Raw genomic sequence first — 20,910 nt, 5'->3', positions numbered from 1 at the left:
ATTATTAATGGTGCTTCATCGCATCTGTAGTAATTATTTTATCGATACCTACAGTATGTTACCTTTACTATTAGCAACACAGAGGGAAGATTTTTTTTTCTATCTTTTTTTTCTATTCTGGTTGAGTTTCGAACAACTAAAAATACCACTTTATAAGTCTGGTACGCACTGCTAGCTGGATTAGTGCTTTTTTCTTTTACTGCGGCATCGATAGAAAAGCGATTTAATTAAAATCAGTCTGAGCCCATAAATATCTTGCACTCGAGCTGGAGTGCAGCTGAGTATGCAATGCGACGACTATGACGATGGCTCTTAAACATATCGCTTTCCGACTGGCTGCAATTTAACGTCAGAGGTCTGCTGAAACTTGGAACACGACGGATGCAGTGTCGTAGAGCACGCCGGTGGGAAGCATAGATAGAGAGTAAATTTTTCAATGCATATCCCATTCAATTCTTGCGCGTTAATCAAGATTTTAAAAGTCACGTCCAATGAGATGGCAGTAAGCAACCGTTGCGAACATACGGTTCAACAGTCTGCCGGGCAAAGAGGAGTCCGTGGGGTGTAGTTACCAATAGAGAACATGTTTTTCACAGGGATACTAAAGCGTTCAGTCAATTTTCAAAGCTAGTGGGGAATGAGTGAGTGAAACTTTCGAGGACAGATTCGATCAGTGTACGGCGGAGGAGATTGGGGACGAAGTGATCAAGAAGCGAGAATGCATTATACGCGGTTTTGCTGAGTGCGGCAATAACAGAAACTCCATACGAAGTAGTCAGTTAAAATGAATGATATACTTCGATTTGTTTTGACAGCAGACATTTGATTCGACTTGATGAATGGACACTGTGCTGTGTTTTTCTTCATCTATCAAGTACAAATCTTCCAGTAAAGGTAGGTACATTTCATTCATTTGAAACGCCACATTGCTATACCGATTGAACATATTCAATACACTCATGAGGGTCATTAGGCGTGTTGGAAAACAATTTGCAACCTAAAAAATTAAACTACACTCGATCTATTCCAAACAAGAACTTTGGTGTACTCCGCACAAGAAAAAAAATCAAAAAGCAAAAAAACAAAAACTTCAGGCAAATCATTCCATGCCTGTGGAAACAAACTACCGCCGGGCAGTTGCAGGATCTAGATAAGAAGCGAAAATTAAATTCTGAAAAGTACCATTTCCGGGCGAAGCGCCCCAACTTGAAGCGACACTCTGCTAGTCGTTGGACGTAGCGCCTTCAGTGCTGCTATGCGCCAAGGAGTGAAATACAACACTTCTACGTTCGCTGGTTCACTTCCGGCTTGAAATAAATCTACTCGAACAAGTCTTTCATGCGGTTAATTCCACATCCTTGCTCTCGAACTTGAGCAAAATGAAAATGCACATTGAAAAGTTTCCCTTCGCAGACCTGCACCCATCCGGGCGAGAATCCGCTGTAGTCAACGATAGCCTCTAGCAACGCCTGCAGTCTTGGAGTTTCCAGCTTTCGGGAATTGAATACACTATATTATAGATACGATGTTGCAACGTTTTCTCTGCCCTTCTATATATCTCAATCCAGTAGTGTGAACCATTCCCCATTCAGGGATGTGCGATCGCAATAAAAGGACAGCGCAAATATTGGGATACCAATGTGTGTGTGTATTTACCTTTTCCATGATTCTGAAGGAAGTTAACGTTTGGCCCCGGTGCAGAATTTATGAGTGCGGTTGTAAAAGAGTGAAATTTTAAAGAAACTGAGAAAAATAGTCTTCAATTGTTTTATTTCTATGTGGTATTTTCCTCCGATTGACTTGATTTATGTTAGCCTGATAACCGTAAATATTTAATATTTAGCATTTTTTCATCACAAATTTGATTATTTCAATTGCAAATAATGAATTTTCAAAATCCTCGAACTGTAATAAAAGTGATGTTCAAACTGTTTCATGAATAACATTATATGTGTCATTAGCAATTGTATTAGCATGATTTTGAAACATGTATTCAATATTGCTTGTGATTTAATTTCGTTAATTGGCAACTAAAGTATATTTTTTTAGTTATCGTTTATTATTAATATCTCTTTTTCTTGTCGAGAAGGATTTCAAAACTAGTGTTTATCAACAAACAGACATTTGAATTTTTTGTCTATATATACGAAATATTTTTGTAGTCTGTGCTAATTATCATTTTTTCAGTTTTTAAATCCAATGAACGCCGCACCCTCTCAAATACACACTTTACATATTAATGCCAATAAACGAACCTACTCATTCTATTATGTCAACCCATATAAATTTGTATTGGAATACACGGTATTTCAACGTGTTGTAGCATTTGACGTGTTTAAACATTAAAATCTGAGTGCAAGAAGATTGATTTCGGTATACATGACATCGCAAACTGAAGTGTAAAACACTTGATTTTGTGCTGTAAACTGAAATGCAAATGTATTCCACGTAGATATGAAATGTTTCATTTATTAGCACAGATGTGGAATCCACTTCGCAGTAACGTGATTCTCAACGTTCCTTTAGTAAAATTAAAATCAAACAGAAAGCGTATCGAAATAAAACGTCAAAATTAATCCAAGAGCGGATTTTCCAGACACGGTTTCTTTCGGGGTTGAATTTTTTCCATTCATTACTAGTCACATAATGCCAACGTACAGTATACAAATCTAATTTATAAAATTACAGTTCACACCATAAAACTCAGAGTACTGCATTTTCACAAATTTAACGTTTTCACTGCGAGTGATGAATGATTTGCCTTTTTTCTTCTCCTGAATATTGAAAAAAAGAAGAAAAAGAATGCACAATGAAGGAAAGTGAACTATTTCCTTGCACGGTAATTCAATTTAACTCTAAACTGAGTAAAATGTCACTCTGTTTCGTTACGTACTCTACATAAAGTATTTGTGCAACCACTCACTTTTGAGTAACATGTCCATTCGTCAGAAATTAAGTAGATTTTACTCTGTCTACATTAATCACAGATCAACGAAAGTTAGTAAAATTTCTTTTCTCGCCTCTTAGCTTGAGAGACGATTCCGCACCCACAACCGCTGCAATTTGTTGCATTCTTTCGGGTTCCAACCAATTTACAAAATACAACTTTAGAAGTTTACCAATTTACAAAACACAACCTTGAGTAACTCTAACCTTTGAACGCAACTAAAAAAAAAGTTGAACATTAGCATTGAAGCAACTCTGCTTTTAACGCTTGAAAATTTTTGAAATCCGCTTATATTACGCAAAAATGAGTAAATACGGTCATTAAGCAGACAGTATGTGCGAAAGCGAAAAATGAGCGAGCTGGAAATATGATACAGATTTGGAAAAATATACCGCATCCCGACGGGACATGAACCCGCAATCTCCCTGTCTCCGCCACCATAATGGACTTGTATGTTAACGCGTGAAAGTCGTTGTTAAAAATAGAAATTTAGTTCGAAAAATACGGTCATTGTGAAAATCTTAGTAATATGACTCAGTTCAGTTCTCAGTTGTATTTTCAAGCACATTCGATTAAAACCATTTTTTCTTGATTATTTTGCAGTGACTATGGAGAATGAAGACAAAATCGCATAAATTTTAATTCTAGTATTCATATTGTGTAACACAAATTTTAAGAAAATAAGCTTAACAGTGTGTATTACATACTATTAACATACTATTTAGGGTAAGGAACGGGTTAATCAGTGGCACCTTTTTTAATCAGTCAGAGAAAATGGTCCTCAAACTCCCAAATTTTGATCAATATCGACAATTTCGATGACGGAAACGAAAATTCGGATTATCTAGTTTTTTTACGAATATATCATTTACAAAAAACTTGGGATGATGTGAAAGGTCACGATTGTATCGTTTGACATTAAAAATTGTTCCTGATAATAGAGGCCTGATTTTTTTATTTAGAAAATATTCCTCATTATGCTACCGCCTTCTTGGACATCGAGAAGAAAACCGAGCTACTCACCGGTAATAATAGTAATGCTGCAGGGATGATAACACAGAATTATACTTTTTGACAGCGCATTCTCCGGTCGATGATGGTACTGTCTATAGCTATGTATGTTATCACCTAGACATTGCAACCGAAGAAGCTCCATCGGAACATATTTGCGCTAGTCGAAAAGGAAGGCGTTGATGTCAGAAGGCAAGCTTTTTGCAGCACTACTGTTTCCCACTGGAATGCTGGTGTTTGCTATCACGTGTGCTTATTATGTCCATCTAGAAAGGAATCCAAGACCAAAGCGCAGTATATACAGAACAAGAGGAGGAAAATGGTTCTGTGGTTAGGTGCAAATAGCGGTATAATAGCGAAGAGATTCGCAAACTATGCGTTTGTGGAAAGTATAAGAATTTTGAAAGAGGAATGCTAAGAGACAGATAGAGATTGAATTCCTAGCTTGCCTGCTAACTATTCCTTACATGATGTGCCACTAGAGTGCGCCACTGAACCGGGTTAGGCTCGAATTTCTTTGATCTTAATAGGCATCGGTCGCTATTAACAAAGAAGTTATAATAGGCTAGCTTTGATGAGATAAATAAGCATTCAACAAACGTTCCCACCAGCATGGCTCTGTTTTGAGGGTCATTATTTCAGCAAATATCATTACAAATTTGCTCGTGTTCATGATTGATGGCTGTTCTTCGAAATTGACCAAAGCGGTAATAATTCTTCCCAATCATACCTTGGCGTAATTGACTGAGCCAATGCCTACAGCATAGCAAAACGTAATGATACCGTCGTATGGAGTCTAAGTTGTGAATTTCAACATTTTGTATATTCTTTTGGCTTTATTTTTAAACAACAAATAAATTCAGATACACAAAAAAAATATTCACTTTGTTTACAATTGATTTTTCCGAACTGTGGGATTGTTTTCTCCTTTTTGAAATACCATTTTTCCTAAAAACGGTTTCTCGTCAAGACGTTAAGTTTCACCAGATTGATGTTAACTGAGCAAGGCTAACACAGTTTACGGTTTCAAAACGTCGATACCGATGAAAATTCCTTCCTTTCATAATGCGCAAGGTTTCGACAGAATGACGGGCACATACACACTTGCATGCGCACGGTCACGATCAATAGTCACTAAATAACTGACTCGGACTGCGCTTTATTATTCGCTTTGTATTTGCCAATTACACTGTTTCTTCGTGCAAAAGGCGACTGGGAACGATCAGAAACCAGTTTTTTGTTTTAAATTGCATACTTTGACAGAGACATAATTACAATACAAACAAACACCTTGTTGGAGCATAAACTGGGCATAAAATTATGTTATTAGCGTAGATTACTACAGCACCAGCTTGTAAAACTTGTTTTCTTCTCTATCATTTGATCGTCCTAGACCATGTAAAATTGATGAATGAAACGAATCTAACCGCAAAGATAATTACGGGAACTATGAGATACTTCCAATTAAAACCGTGGGTAACTTTCGGATAGCGTTTTAAACCCTAGAATTACGGCAATCGAGAGATCAATAATTACGATTTTGTTATATCCAACAGCAAAAAGCCACGGAACATAAGTGATTGCTCGGTTTGGGTATACAAATCGATAACTTAATAACGATTTTAATAAAAAAAAACGTGAGAAAAAAAGGAAGCAAACAATTTGAAGTCTGGCCAGGTTGCGTGTTAGTTCAGTTTCTCGTGCGGGAAATTCTGAATCGAACCCCACCTTGCGTTGGGTTCTAGATAGAGAAAATAATAGCACGATAATGGGTAAAGGCTTTTAGTTTCTCATGGTGGGCTTGATAACAAGGTGCAGACAACAATATAAAAAAAATAACCAAATCGATCTGGAAAGTAAAAACAGACGGGCCATCAATTGTGGTTGATCGGAGCTTGTTAAATAATTTGAGGGGTCTAGCAATGTGGAGGTTACTTGATTATGTTCGAACGATGCTAGCACGTTTGAATTGACGGCCATTGCCGTTTCGTAAAGCTGAGTGTAAATTCCACCGATCACGACGTACTAGTAGGGGAAAGTAGGTAAAGACGGACACTGCGGGTAAGATGGACACTTGTAATATTTCACAAACTAGAATGTATTACGATAGTGGAGTGATGCGAATACCTTCTTTGTAGTGCGTTAATACTTTTGAGATGCATTGTCGGTTTTCAGCAAGCAAACTATCAAATTTGTAAGTAAAACAAAGAATATTTTTGTGAACGCGCTTTTTGATGTAATTTTCATTCCACGAAAAATAATGAAAAACTCGTGAAACTTATGTGTTTTCATTTATTCCCGATAGTAAGGTGTTTAATTAGTCTTTCCTCGGTTTTCTAGTAAAAATCCAGCAGATTTACGATGTTCCGATAGAGAGCTACGATCGTTTGAAAAATTTCCAGCCAGGTCGGGCAAGACGGACACAGGTAGGGAAAGATGGAAACACGAATTTTCCAAGAATTTTCACATTTAATATCGGTTGTGTACTACAGATGTTTACAAAGTACACCCCCGAGAGAAACCAGCAGATATTAATCACTTAGCAGTTAGAACAGGCCATACAGGTTGTGAATTTTTACCTTCATCATAAACAACCCTCCCAAACTATTCACGTGGTGTATAGATGGACTCTAATAACGTAGAGTAGTGTAAGGCCATCACTTAACACATAAATCAAAAGAATACGTAACATACTACATCTCTTTTGTGAGTGTCCACCTTTACCATCGTAGTGCCCATCTTACCTACCCCAGGTGTCCGTCTTTCCCAACCATGTCAAAAAACAACAAATTGTTGTCATATTTTTAAAGACCTAAAACACATAAAACTTTGAGGAAGTTCACTAACACCAAAAACAATTATGACAGCAAATAATTAAGATAAGTTTCAATTTGTATGACTACTGCGATCCAAATAACAATACCTGAGTAATTATTTAGGTTAAACCTTAGGGTGTCCGTCTTTACCGACTTTCCCCTACTGGTTAATGGGCAAGTTAAATGATAACCATTATCAGAGCTGTCTGTCTCATGGTAGGATGAAATAGAAGAAAGAACATCGCTTGAGGGAAATGTTGCACGGTTTTGTAACGATTATGAATTTCATCGGTACTAATCTTTGAAATCTTTACCGTCTGGATGCGGTATATTTTTCCAAGTTTGAATCATATTTTCAGTTCGCTATTTTTCGCTTACCCAGCTGCACACACTGTCTGTCTTAACGGGTGAAAGTCGTTGTTAAAAATAAAAATTAGTTCGAAAAAAATAATAAATCTGCTTCCACACAAAACAACATCAGACAGCTTCTCGTCGCTTTGTATCTTAGCTGTCAGTGGATTTATATGTCACTTTTGTAATCGAGTGTTACCCACATTACTAATGGAGCAGAGGCCTAGCACATATATGGGACCGTGTCCTGGGCGCTCACAAAGCAGAGGCCTAAAATGCGGTTTTTCTGGTTGTGTGATATGGTTAATTTGAGTGAGTGTGACCAAATATAACTAGAACAAGATTCATAACTTCCTTATTTTTCATACATTTTGAGCACGACCGATTTGCGACGGTTAGTACTGCCATCCGATTTATCGTGCATAGTCCGTCACCGATCATTGAGCTGTTCAAGATTGTATATGAAAAAGATGTAGCAGTTTGGTCAGCTCGACGCTTAATGCAGATCAATGATATTGTCATTTTTGGCACTTCATGCTATTGCCATATTTTTTGCACTTCAAAGTACGAAAGAAAAGTATGAAATTGACTGTCAGAGTGGGGGTTTATATTGAGAGGTTATATTTTTTTCAGGTCCCATTCTACCAAAACTTAAAGTTAGATATGTCGCAAGCCAGGTTTCAGAACCATTGTGCATATGGTCAGGTTCACCGGGGCATCCGATTTTTGCTTTATTAACCTCGGCAAGAGTGGAAAACTTGGCTGTAGATCGTGCTCATAGCGGTTATCAGGAAGTTCTGATGATACGCTTAATTTTAAATGAAGCGCCGATAATTCTTGGTTCTTTCGGAAAGTTTCATGTTTGAGAACTAAACATTCGTCACATTATTATCTTTTTTCGGATGGCAACACCGTACAGTCGTCCACATGGTGCTGAAAAAATTGTTTCACCTTTCAGCAGTCATGTCTTTGCCTTATCGTCAGTTGGTTTTGACGTTATGTATACATCATATTAACAGTGTATAAATTAGTTCGACTTTTGCTCAATCGCAGCGACAATCATGTTCGATGAATTCTGCAAGAGTCAGGTATCTTGTTCTAGTCATCTTTGGTGTGGCTGAGCTATAACAATCCAAAAGTAATGAAGCGTTAGGATGGATACTCGAATGATCCAAGTGCGAAAAGAAAACCCCGTCTCGATATTTTCTCCATGAAATCCGGGGAAGATTAAAATTGCCAAGCACCATAACTTCGTCTGTAGCTTTTGCGGTTTCCAGCACTGATTGGCAATGAGCAACAATTAATTCACGCTCATGTACTCGATCCAGAGGTATGTACAGAGCACAGAGAAAAAACTAACGATCGCCCAATTTGATCGCTGTCCAAGCCCATTCAACGCTCAAGAAGGCGGCATCCTCTAAAGTTTTGGCTTCAAACTTGAGAATAACCAAGTCTCCGTAAGAACTATGGTATCATAGCAAAGATCCAAGACGGTAACTCGGAAATCATCGACAACACTGTTCATACCGCCGATATTCTAGTAGTACACGTTGACCGCGAGGTGACTAGAAAGCAGGCAGCTTGTTGGTTGTATTGTTGATGTGCAGCTTGAAGTGCCGGGAGTGCAGCTAGAACGAAAAGCTGAATCAGGCATCGAGTGAGACGAATCATAATTATTGTTGCCTGCTGAAGTCAGGACCGAGAAGACTGCGATGAGCGTTGGATGCAATAGGCGCGACTGCTGCAGAGGAACCGGGGGCTTTCATATTGCTTTCCACAGTTCGTTATCGACGCTGAAATTCATAGTAGTTTCGAGAAGCAAAATACAATCGAAACACGCCTGAGACGAATACTTGCCTGAGATAACAGGCTGGAAGACCCCCTCTGTGTCTCTGAACTCAGTACTGGGACGGCTCTGTTGGCGGGAAGATTATCAATTCTTGAAGATGGTAGAACCAGACGGTAGAGTCAGAGAGGGCTTCTATTGAACCTTGTTGTGTGCATCCCGGTATAACCAAATAAGTCGTTAATTGGACATCGAAAATGATGGATCGGTCCCTGTGGCATCTACGGGTTGGATAGGTGAATTCAGTGGTTCCTTCGGAGTAATCTGTTGATGTCTCTATCTGTTGTGCGATTGTGAAGGAGTGTTCCGGGTTTAGCTCAGACTTATCATGAGCGTTATTGGAGATAACCTGGGATAGCAATAGCGGTGTCGTTGATTTTTTTAGTTTTTAGCGGGGCGCGAAATTTTTGTGCTTTATAATCCACGAATTCACGAAGGTACCCTCCGGCCAGGTTTCTGGATCTAGTACCTTGGTCTTTAGGGATGGATCAACTTCAATTTTAAAGTACACGAACGTAAGAGTGCTAATATCCCTGTCCTTCGGAACAAGTTTGACAACGACGGGTCTCGAGATAGGCTTTCGCTATAGGTGACATAGATTCATAATATAAATCCTACATATATACAGCCAGAATTTTTCCTTGATATTATTGGTAGCGGGTGCTACGACGTAGGTATCCAGAGTCCGCTTACTACCGACAGTGCAGTTGTCCGAAGATCGTATGTAAAAATTTTAATCAAAATACGGTAAAACACTGCCGACATCTGTCTTGTGGTGCCCCAGTTGCACTGCATAAATGTTGCCATATCGATATTTTATCGATATCAGTGCTTAATAACATATATCAGTGACGCGAGCGTTACATTTAAAGTGACATTTTCAAGTTTTCACAGATCTTTTGGAAATAAGATAAACGTCTGTTCTCTGTGCTTGTACTGAGCTGGAAAATGGCAAAAGGACTTAGTTCGTGAGCTGTCCGATATGTGTGCACAAAAGTGTTGTATACCGTACAGTCATAAGATACCTGGAGATCGGAAGTACCGAAAACCGGAATGGAAAAGAATTTCAAGCTACTGTGGTAACATTTGCCAGGGTGAAGATTGTCAAGGGGCGCCTGATCCAACTAACGAATAATCTCCTTCCTGTTATCTTTGTGGAGATGAAGAGGTTAACGCGGTCTCCAACCAGCAAAGGTCAAACTGACATCCCTTTCCTCTTCCCTTTTGATTGCAAGGATGTGGCCGGCGCCGTTATTGATCATTGTCACCAAAACTTGTACAATGAAAATGGTCGGTTACTCCCAACCCCATTCAGTTGACTCACTGTGCAATTTTACCAACTCTGGATTACGGAACATTTTGTACGACGCATTTCAAGCTCGGAATGATCGAGAAGTTTGAGCTTTGAGCCCTTTGAAGTTCGCCGTCCTGTTGAAGGCCGAAGTCTGCTCTAAATAACAAGCAACTTTTAAAGTCTTGAAGTGACATCTGGCGGTAGCCTGGGATAAAATACCACAAGAACACTTACACTTACTAAAAACTATCCCAAAAACAATTGCTGTACTTATATCGTTATATCTAGGATCCTATAAATCGAGGATGCCTTGTTTCGAGATATGGCTGTATGTCTTCAAGTGAAATTGAATAAACTTGAATTAAAAGGTTTTGTGTTGATAAGTATATCTGTTTGTTTCAATGTTGCACTTCAATTGCCGGACCCTGTCATGAATGATTTCATTCTGCTTTCTGTTAGACAAATCACCCTGTATAAACACAAAGGGGCATTATAATCTTGATTTCTGTTTTTGCTCGAATTGCCATTTGTTTCTACGCAACTTGACATCCTGAAATCCATTTCGCCATTATATATTACGATTTGATGAATCGCAATCCACGATTTGATTTGAACAGGTAGGATTTGAAAGTTCAAACAAACTAGTCTGAACAGTAATTGCTTTTGTTGCCGTGCGGCGGAAATGAAATTTTTCCCTCCCATTTTGCCCGGCTGGATGTTGCTTTTCAGCAGTCGAATGGAATTCCTCATTACCCTTATAAATGCAAATGATTCATACGAAATGCAATCATAATAATTACTCACAATCTATCGGTATCCACAGGGATCTTCCTCGGCACCTGCGTCAGTCCTCGGTGTGAGCAATCCACGGTTTGGGCGGTGCAGGAACAAAGCCGGGGACACCGCACCATCTCGCCATTAAACCCATAGTGTCCACCGCCATACGGTTCGCACAGGGATTGCCCGGCGAGGGTCAGTAAAAGCACAGTCAAAACTAACATTTTAAACGGTGGTATGGACCAGTATCGGGCACTTGCCATTTTGGCACACCACGCATTAAGCTTTGCACCTCTGCTTTTCCGATTTTATTATTTAATTTTATTTTTTAATAACGAATTTCGGGAATCTGAATTCATTCAATTATGTACATACGGGAAACAACTACCCGGAATGGTGCGCGATAATTTCACACTTTTAGCTTATTAGCGATTATTTGTTTGGATTTCCTCACTCACAAACCGCGGCATTGTGTTGCGTTTGGCCTTTATGATCATTATTGAATGCCACACATTCTGCACGAATTTTTACGCTAAAATGCACATCGACAGGTAGGCAAACAGCTTGACCAGACAGTCCACTACTAGAAGCAGATCTCTCCAGCAGCCCAAAAAACTATTATCCACACTAATTTAATTATAAATTTTAGCACTCTCACCGCCACCAGGAAAATCTGTATTCAATTAATTTTCATAACTGCTGCTGCTGCCGCGATACACTTTTCTTCGCCGCTCAGCACGTGTTTCGCATTTCGATGAGTCTGGTGCATGCGAAAAACTTTTACAGCATGCAACTTGCGCCACTGTCGTTGTCGTTATCTAGCGCTGTATACTGCACGAATCCTACGCGCGGAGATGTTCCAGGTTCATCTGCTAATATTGTTACTGTTGCCTTACTTCTGCTTCGTTGCACGCTTCCGTCCGGTAGAACTATTGACTATTTGGCCTGCCGGCACGCAAAAGTGCAGAAATAGACCAGCCGGCAGGAGGTTAACTTCTAGTAATAATTAAAATTTCACTTCTGCATCAGTTAACCGAACGCGGACCTCCGCTATAGCGTAGTTGATGGCAGGTCCTGTGCAGCACGAAAATCCCATTCAATCGAGTCTTTCCAACACTGGTTTCGGTTTGCCTCGTCCAACAGACGTTCTGGAAGGGGAGATAAATCGTAATAAAAACAGAATTATTCATATGCCAGTATATTTTTTGTTTTTGAGAAAATAATAATCTGAAACAGTGGAAACTTAATTATAAAAGAAGACAGATTGCATTCGCAGACGCAGTGCTGATTCCGGTAAATTTTTCATATATTAATATGTATATATGGTAAACATTGTCTGAGTTAACCTAGACAGCTGAAACCAACATGTGGAATTAAATCATTTAAAATTTTGCACCGTCGCTGACGGTGATCTAATAATCCGAACAGCAGCAGTTATCCATCTTATGTGACAAAGTGCTGCTGCACGGCGCCAGCTAAAATTTAACCAGATGTCCTGGATTTACTCGAAACCGGTGACACTTTGTAAACAACATAAATTCATTCTGTCTTTCTGCTCTGTGAAATTATTTCGTTTTGCACATAGCAGCACACTTTTACATTCAGACCCGCTACGAACTGAACAATTAAAGATGCCTTCTTCTCATTATTCGCTCATTCACTGTAAGCCAATTGCCGTTTCTTATCAAATCGAATAACATTTATAACCATTAATTGTTATTACTTACTCTGCACATTTGCGGATCTTTATATTCGATGCTCAGTTCTGGTTTTACTAAGAGTGCTAAGTTGGGGCCTAATCTGAGAATATAACCAATTAACCGACACTACACTATCTTCATTAGGAAGTCAGATTGAGTATTGTACAGGGCAACCTACATCTCCTAACGATTCCGAAAAGAATCCTTCAGCCAAATACCAGTTGCCGTTTTCAATAGACATTTTCTTCAGCAAAACAACGCATACACACTTCTAATCACTTGGGCAAATTGCAGAAAGTCCACGAACAGCACGGTACACGACCACAAGAGTGCCTCAACCTTTATACTAGCTATGCTAGATAATAGAATCATCCTACCAAAAAAAAAAAACTTGCCGACCCCGCAGAGTCGTGATTTTTCTTCCAATGGCTCCTTTCTGTTGACACGCAACACGCATGGTGTCCAATCTGATACTAATTTTGCCACCATTCACAGTACCACACGTTCGATGGCAATGATTATTTGCTCTTCGATTTGTGATTCTTGCTACGCGAGGAATTCGAATCGAGCGCTAACAGTGGACAAAATTGCTTAGTAAATGGACAAAATAAAAAATATGAATCCTGAATCAACCACACTGTAGGATGTAAACTGAATACCGTGGAGTCTTCCAACCATTTGCCATTCCATACACCACAGTTTCATGAAACTGTACAAGACAGCGCGTCCCGTTCGGAAAGTCTCTTTCGGAAAGCAAACATCGAACTATATAAGCATAGGCACCTACTTCATACCCATAAGAATCTAATCGAAGCGAAAGCAACAAGAGATTGGCCCGCCCGGGAGAAGGAAGTGAGAAAGTAATCACGAAAACTCGCCGGAAAACACGTATAGAGCGCATAAGTAGCCTACAAAGCATCATGATTTCATCAAGATTTTGTTTGCCTTCTTACCAATCCCAGTGGTCGTACTTAGTTATGGGTTTGTGGCAAAAGGCGCACTCGTACATGCCTTCTGTTTTGCACCGGGGAGCTACGTGAGACAATAATAAGATGCCGAGACCTTCTGGATGGATGCTGAAGCGCGCCAACAGCGCAACTAGCGTCCCACGCTGCACTATCATCATCATCATCACAATCAGCAGCAAAATCGGAACACCAGCGTTTTCCAATTAAGATCTTCGTGAGCCATGTGAAATCGAGAAATGGCAGTTGGCATAAGGATGAACATCAGTTTTTGGCATCAACTTCCGAGCTGCTCGATTTAATGTCAAGAGAATGGGTTTATGATTCTGTTTCGATTTTTTTTTTTCGACTAGGAAGTCACGAGATCGGTATCTATGTATCTGTTAGTTGCATATTGACAATATTATACTATAGAAAAAAGAGGAAGAAACACCGAACGTTGCTGCACAACTAACTGTCCAATTGATCGATCATTGTGCACAATACCTTTGGAATCAAGTTACCGATCACGACTGTGCCCTAGGATAGTGACTATTCCAAAGATTGATAGTGCATGGTGGATGGCTTTTCTTACTAACAACAAACTCATATGCAGAATTAGATTCAATAGTAAGGGTGTATTTTTTTCTGTTCAATACAGTTTAAACATAATAAATCAAATTGTAGAGTTTTGATAATCTTGTGAAAACCTGGCCCTACATCATTGAATCCAATGAGTCTTAACCCTCTAGTGTCCAAATTAGCTTTTAGACGGATTTTGAAAAAATCACTATAAAGCTTTATAAACATTTTTTAAGTTCTTATTGAAGCTTTTTAGAGGTTCAACTTAAGCCCGTCTAAAGGCGGCACTGGGCACTAGAAGGTTTATATTGAAGCTCAGGTTCGAAGGACCAGATGTCGATATGTCAGTGGATAACAGCCGACGTTCAGAAGAGGTTGCGTTGGTTTCCTCACAGATTTTAAGATGGTTCTAATTCAGTTCATGTAACACGTTTATTTTGGCTTTTCACTAAATAGAATTTTCGTTTCATAGGTGTATATTGTTAAAAAGAAAAAAGATCATTATTTGATTCTGCCATTCGTGCTTTTTTTGATTCTGCCATTCGTTATTCTGCCTTATGAAATATTCTGCCTCTCGTAATTCTGCCTTTCACGATTCTGCCTTTTGATTTTCTGTCTTTCCTAGGAGACCACCAATTGAAAATAAAAGACCACCAATTGAAAATCATTGTGATAAAGCAATTTTGGAGCATTCTCAATTCATTGTTTAGCAATAACATATGAAAAACGTATGAAAATAAATAGATCCTTAATTGTACCTGATTGCAACATCTATCAATGTGTTACCTTTCTTGTTCGTTTGGCTCGGATTTCGACATGTTCGTTTAGCTCACAACATTCTCTTCGCATATCTCTTCCTCTGAGTATTGCTTGTTTGACCTTTCATGTATTCCGCAAGGAAAACCAAACTTCAGAAATTACGTAACTGACGTAAGCAGAGAGGATCGCAGGTAACGAACACACATCATAGCACCCGCCATCATGGCTAGCGGAACAAGGAAGTCAACAAATGACAATTTGCATAGATGACAGTTCAGTGGGATGATTTCGTTGTTAGTAATTTCGACAACCAGGCCGCGCTAGTTTATTCGTATGTAAACACATCCCTAATTTGAACTTTGGAACTAAGAAAATGATGATGGATTGAATTTTAAAGGAGGCTGTATTTCTTGTGATATTTGCGTAACACGGATGTTCTCGACATCAATAACAATGCAACTAATTAGAAATTTCATACAGCATCTATTAGACTGATTACTGTCAAGAAAATACATATGACATATGAAATATATGAGATCAGGTTTTGTTTTCAATTTGAGGTTATGTTTTTACAGAATCTGGTAGGTGTATAGCGTGTCGAAATTGTTTTTTTTTAGTTTACGCCTACTGTCTAGTGAAAAATATCTAAATATTCCAATTCTCCCGCAACGCAAACTCGTGATAACTTACTGAAAATATAATCTTGACAGGTGAAATGTTGCTTGAAAATCATCATCATTTTAACATTTCTTTTTATTTTTTCAAAACATGATTTTTATTGCTCTGTCTTAGAGTTGGTACAACTTTTCAGGACATTGTTCCTTTTTTTCTATAGAATTTTAAGCAATAGGGAGAATGTTATAGCGGTTTGAAGCGCACCTCGTAACGGCCGCATTAACCAAACTTGAAACTTTAAACGCGATTATCTCGAAATAGTGTGTTTCAAAAAATAACTTTGCCGTGATAAGGATTGCGGAAAAACTATTTAACCGATTTTCTTCATCATTTTTTTTAACCTTGTCAGTCCTCGAACGTACTTTTAATACAATTTTTAGTACGCTGAAAAACTTTTCCATATACAAATAACAAAACATGTTAAAATGGTCGTACTGAAAACAATTATATATTTAATGATTTCAATTGACCTGTTAAATTTGCATCATAATCACCATGGCTTTCAATTTTTTGAAGAGACCCGCCGCGGTGTCTCCAATAAAAATTGATATGTTTTTATAAACAAACGCTTTTTTGTTGTTGAAATAATTATAACTTAGAAATGAAAAAAAAAAAAAAATGCCACACACCTTCGAAAAATATTATTCTTGAGAAAAATGTATTTAACTCCACTACTCATCTTATATGTCGAATTCGTTTTCGCGGCGGTTCCACACCGTCCCGGACTACACTTTGCAGCTTTAAAAAAATACACTTTCAGGGTAGTTGCATTGGTATGCGTAATAACAGGGGTAGCTGTCAATTTGTTTTGTTTTGGTCATTATCGCCAGCGTCTTCTTGTCTGGTTTCTATTTCATGTTTCCATCTCGCAAATGTGCTGAAATAAAATTCACCTGACATTTTACCACTTGGAACAAGAGCCAAAACAAAACAAATTGAAATTGAAAAAAAAAAAACAGTTTCAGGACAAAGTGTAGTCCGCGGTGTAGCTACACCGTAAAAACGGATTTGACAATAGAAACGCGTTGGTAATATCAGTGATGTATGTTTACCAATGAAGAAGCTGTGCGTGCAATGTTTGTCGTGTTTCTTAACAAATAATCTCTGGACGGATAATCCGGCATTCATTACCTACGAGTAATAGAAAAAATCACAGGAGGGTTCTGTGCAAAGCCACGACCGCAAGGTTGAAGTAGAATACTTTTACAAGAAAGATAACCCGGCTGCTTGCGTGTCAGTCATTTTTTCTAGTAAATAAACGTTGACTAATCAGATCAATCGAATTTTGCGCTTCAACAAGGATTGATCATTTTTAATAATGTAGTAAGTTGCTTGTCATGATTGAGGCTTGAAAATTTTAAATTTTGGTTATGCGAAAAATTAATTTTTATGCGGATAATGAAAATTTTTCGGATGTCGTGCTCAGGTTTGATTTCATCCTTAAAGGACAATTTGTTGTTCAATTCAATATCGGATAAGATACCGATCACATGTTGGCGTTATAACTGACAGTGCGAATAAAGTATTTCTTGTGACAAAATAAACAGTGAAAAGCTGATTTAACAATCAAAGCTAGACAGCTCATGTGTTATCAAAATGAGTCAATTTTTAATTGAATGCATTTACAAGTGCCCGTTATCGCACAGAGACTGCATTCCACTGAATTGTCTCACTGCATCAGCTGCTATCGATGCTGATACTCACTGCAACTGCTACGCTAACCGTAGCCATGCCACAGTTGTGGCCGCTATACGCTGCCATTGATATCCGCTGTCCCTGCATCAGCTGGCCCAGCTGCTATCGATGCTGAGATCCGCTGCAACTAGTGCGCTATCCATTGCTATGCCACAGCTGTGGCCGCTTTCCGCTATCGCTGGTATCCACTGCACTGCTACTGCCGCTGCTAAGGGAGGACTGCTGTTGTCGCTGTCTAGAACTATTATGAGCGGCTTCGGCTGAAACAGGCTATTATATAGGCCAAATAGCATATTTTAAATTGCAAGGTATATGATTCTGTTGACCGTGCTTGGGAAGCAATCATATAACGACCAATCAGCGGTCGAATTTTCCGTTTTGACAAGGCTTGACTATTTTCAATAGTACAATAGTTTGAATCATAAAATTACAATTATCTTCATTTGGGAAGAATCTTAGAAGATTTTCTAATCTATTGCTGCAGGAACGAAGGAAATCTATCGAATACTAACCGATTTATTATCATTTGAAATTGGACATATTTTTTACTTTTTTCGGTTTCAGATTTTCATTTCATTTTTGGGAAACTATTGAAAAATGCTATTTCGGGGAGGTATTGATGATTACAATTATTTCTAAAGCCAAAACGGTTTGTTTGATCGGTATGATGTCTTCGGCAAAGTTGTAGATAACAATTTTGTCTTTCCAAAGAAACACACTCTAAAAAACACACTGTAAAAAGCCTAAAAGAAAAATTAATAATGAAATATTTAAAAAAGCTGATTTTTCAAAGTGTATATTTTTTTTGGAAAGAAAAAAATATTATATACAACTCTACCGAGGACGTCACACCGATCACAAATAACGTTTTGGCTCTGAAAATATTTGTAATCATTAATACCTTCCCGAAATAGCATTTTTCAATAGCTTCTCAAAAATGAATCGTGTTCCAAAATATTAAACGAATAACATGCAATGGCATCTTTTGCCCATAGAAACGTCTATGCAAAGTTTCAGCCAAATGACAATTAAAAAAATATTAGAACAGGGACATTTTCTGTGGAACTGCTCATATGATTCATTCAAATATAAGTTATTAACAAGTGAAGTGTTAAGTGAATGTGAAGGTGAAAATTCAGCTATGATTTACGTGTGAAATACAGTGTATGAAAAAAAGAACCTTGTGATTGTTTTTGAGTAGAGAGTTCCGAGAGGGAATTACAGTCCAATATCGAACAGAACAGCAGTCAGCAATTCGGCAAAAATCTAATTTGAAAAAAAAAATCTCTGGTTGAGGCAAACTGCAGGGAAAAATCGAAAATACAGATCTATCCAGACCGCGATGATGAAAATTGGAAAAAAATGGATAACCCGTAAATACGACAATTCGGAAAACACACAATATGGTAAATATTTCACAATGTCGAAATATATTTTTAATAACAGAAATTCTCATAATGATAACAAGTTTCCAACTATGTTCTAAACGGCTAACAACATGGTAGAAAGAATTGAAACAAAGAAAATTGAAACAATTGCAGCAGCGTTTGAGCAAAGATGACTAGAACAAGATACCTGACTATTGTAGTATGCAGCGGACACGATTGTCGCTGCGCGTGAACGAAAGTCGAACTAATTTGAAACGAACTTATACTGGTAATTCGATGATGACGGCAAGGTTGCGAAAAGTGAATAAATTTTTTTCAATATCCTTGTATGGTCCTGCCATCTAATTTTCAATATCCTCGCACGGTGTGGGCAACTAATTTTCAATATCCTTATACGGTGCTGCAATCTAGTTTTTATTTTCATCTAGCGGATTATGTACGATAAATCGATTTTGCTAATAATCAGTTTTATGCGCATTCAAGTCATCAGATGACTGCACTAACCGTTGTGAAGGTGTCGTAGGAAAAATGTTTAAAAAACTAGGAGTCAGGTATTTTGTTCTAGTCATCTTTGGTTTGAGGCAGGCTCTGAACGATACATTTCGTCTATCAGTTAATACTGAACGAGAAAAATGAATGGACGATTATAAAATACATATTCCACCGAATCTCTGTAGTGTCTGAATTGGTCCAACATGAAACTATGCACCATAAAATATTTACTAGCAACTAAACAATCTGAAATATTCTTAGGTACCTTCAAATCAGATGGATTATAAATAAAAGATGGATTAAAAATATTTTACAGCCATTGCGATTATTATAGAAGCGTTTATTTTACGGAAAATCAAGTAAATATTGTAAATTCACGAAGAAAACAGCTACATTCCTACAGACAATCAAGAATTCTTAACCGAAGATTTCTTCTATCACAAAACCAATCAGCTTTGCAGCAGATAACCAACAAGCACAACCAATTTATACACAATTCGAAGAATCCCCAAAACTTCTCCTTTCAAGAATAAATAGCTAAGCTGTGCCCGCCACACTGCCGGAATCCGATAGCAATCGTTCCAAGAATCCAACAGCTAAATCGGTGTAATCATCGGTATGAGTACAACAGCAATCAAACTTTCGAAACACCGTTAACCCGAATCAGAAGCCATGGCAATCAAAATCTCAAGCCCAGTATATGTACTAAATTTGCTGCGGGGTGCTTCTTCGGTTCATGCAGTCCATTAGATACCATGTTTCATGTTCTCAAAGCTGCTGGTTAGCTGGATTTGCCCCGGCACACATGCCGTCTGGTGTGCGATTACAACGCCGCAAGGTTCGATCAAAATCCCTTCTGGAAATTGAAAACGTCGGGAAACGTGATCAAGACTAGATTTAGTGTGCTTAAACAGTAATTTTCTCCGCTGTTTATTAAAGCATTTACGATGATAAACATTGAGCAAGAGCACACACAGAACCTCCTGTCTCTCCCACTCTGTCACGCTGCAGGCCATCAGCAGCGCTAGCACTATGCTTCGACTAATAAAGGCGGTGATGCTACCGATTCTTGCACTGCGTTTGTTAGCATTCGCTGTGCGGGCAGCAGTAACAAGCAAAGAACGCCATCATCATTACACGGAAGCTGGAAACGCTCCTTGGAACTTGATGCTCGACGGTATCGCGGCTCCGCATAAACCCGGGGACTCGACGAAGTGGCGGTAAATGGTCGTAAATTAATAAGAGAACGGGTTTAATATTTCAGGGAAATCTGAGAGCTTCCATCAAGTGAAGTGCGTAAAATCTTGCGGTAGCCAGCCAGCGGGAAAAAAAGGTTCCCGTTGTTGTGTTTTCTCCTTTAAAAATAGAAGAGGTTTGTGAAACAGAAACAGAGCACTTACGTAAATAAAGAACCTCTTAGGTGCCACGTGCGCTTGAAGCTCGTACCAACAACCCCTTTCGCTTCGCAAGGCGGCTTGAAGAGAAAACACGTATTTCATGAAAGGCAAACAAATGGCGAAATTATTAAATTAAAAGTTTTACCAGCATAAGCGCCATCAAACCATTGATCCCTAACTCGCTCCATATTTCTGTCTTGCGAGGGTGTTCGCATCTATAAACATTTTTTATATAC

General features: G+C 38.5%; 1 protein-coding gene across 4 annotated transcripts in view; it reads right to left on the bottom strand.

Moving 5' to 3' along the window:
• The window catches only part of LOC129732643 (protein slit), a 393,864-nt gene that overhangs the window by 217,281 nt on the left and 155,673 nt on the right, over positions 1 to 20,910 (bottom strand). For all 4 annotated transcript variants that reach the window (XM_055693692.1, XM_055693693.1, XM_055693694.1 and 1 more), the window contains exon 2: positions 11,070 to 12,190. In XM_055693692.1, the coding sequence (XP_055549667.1) occupies positions 11,070 to 11,305 (236 nt within the window). In that variant the 5' untranslated portion in view covers positions 11,306 to 12,190. The remainder of the gene's footprint in view (positions 1 to 11,069; positions 12,191 to 20,910) is intronic.

This window comes from Wyeomyia smithii, chromosome 3 (genome assembly GCF_029784165.1).
Source record: "Wyeomyia smithii strain HCP4-BCI-WySm-NY-G18 chromosome 3, ASM2978416v1, whole genome shotgun sequence".
Lineage (NCBI taxonomy): Eukaryota > Metazoa > Arthropoda > Insecta > Diptera > Culicidae > Wyeomyia > Wyeomyia smithii.
Note: the sequence above shows the minus strand (reverse complement) of the source record. Positions and strands in the feature narration are given on the sequence as shown.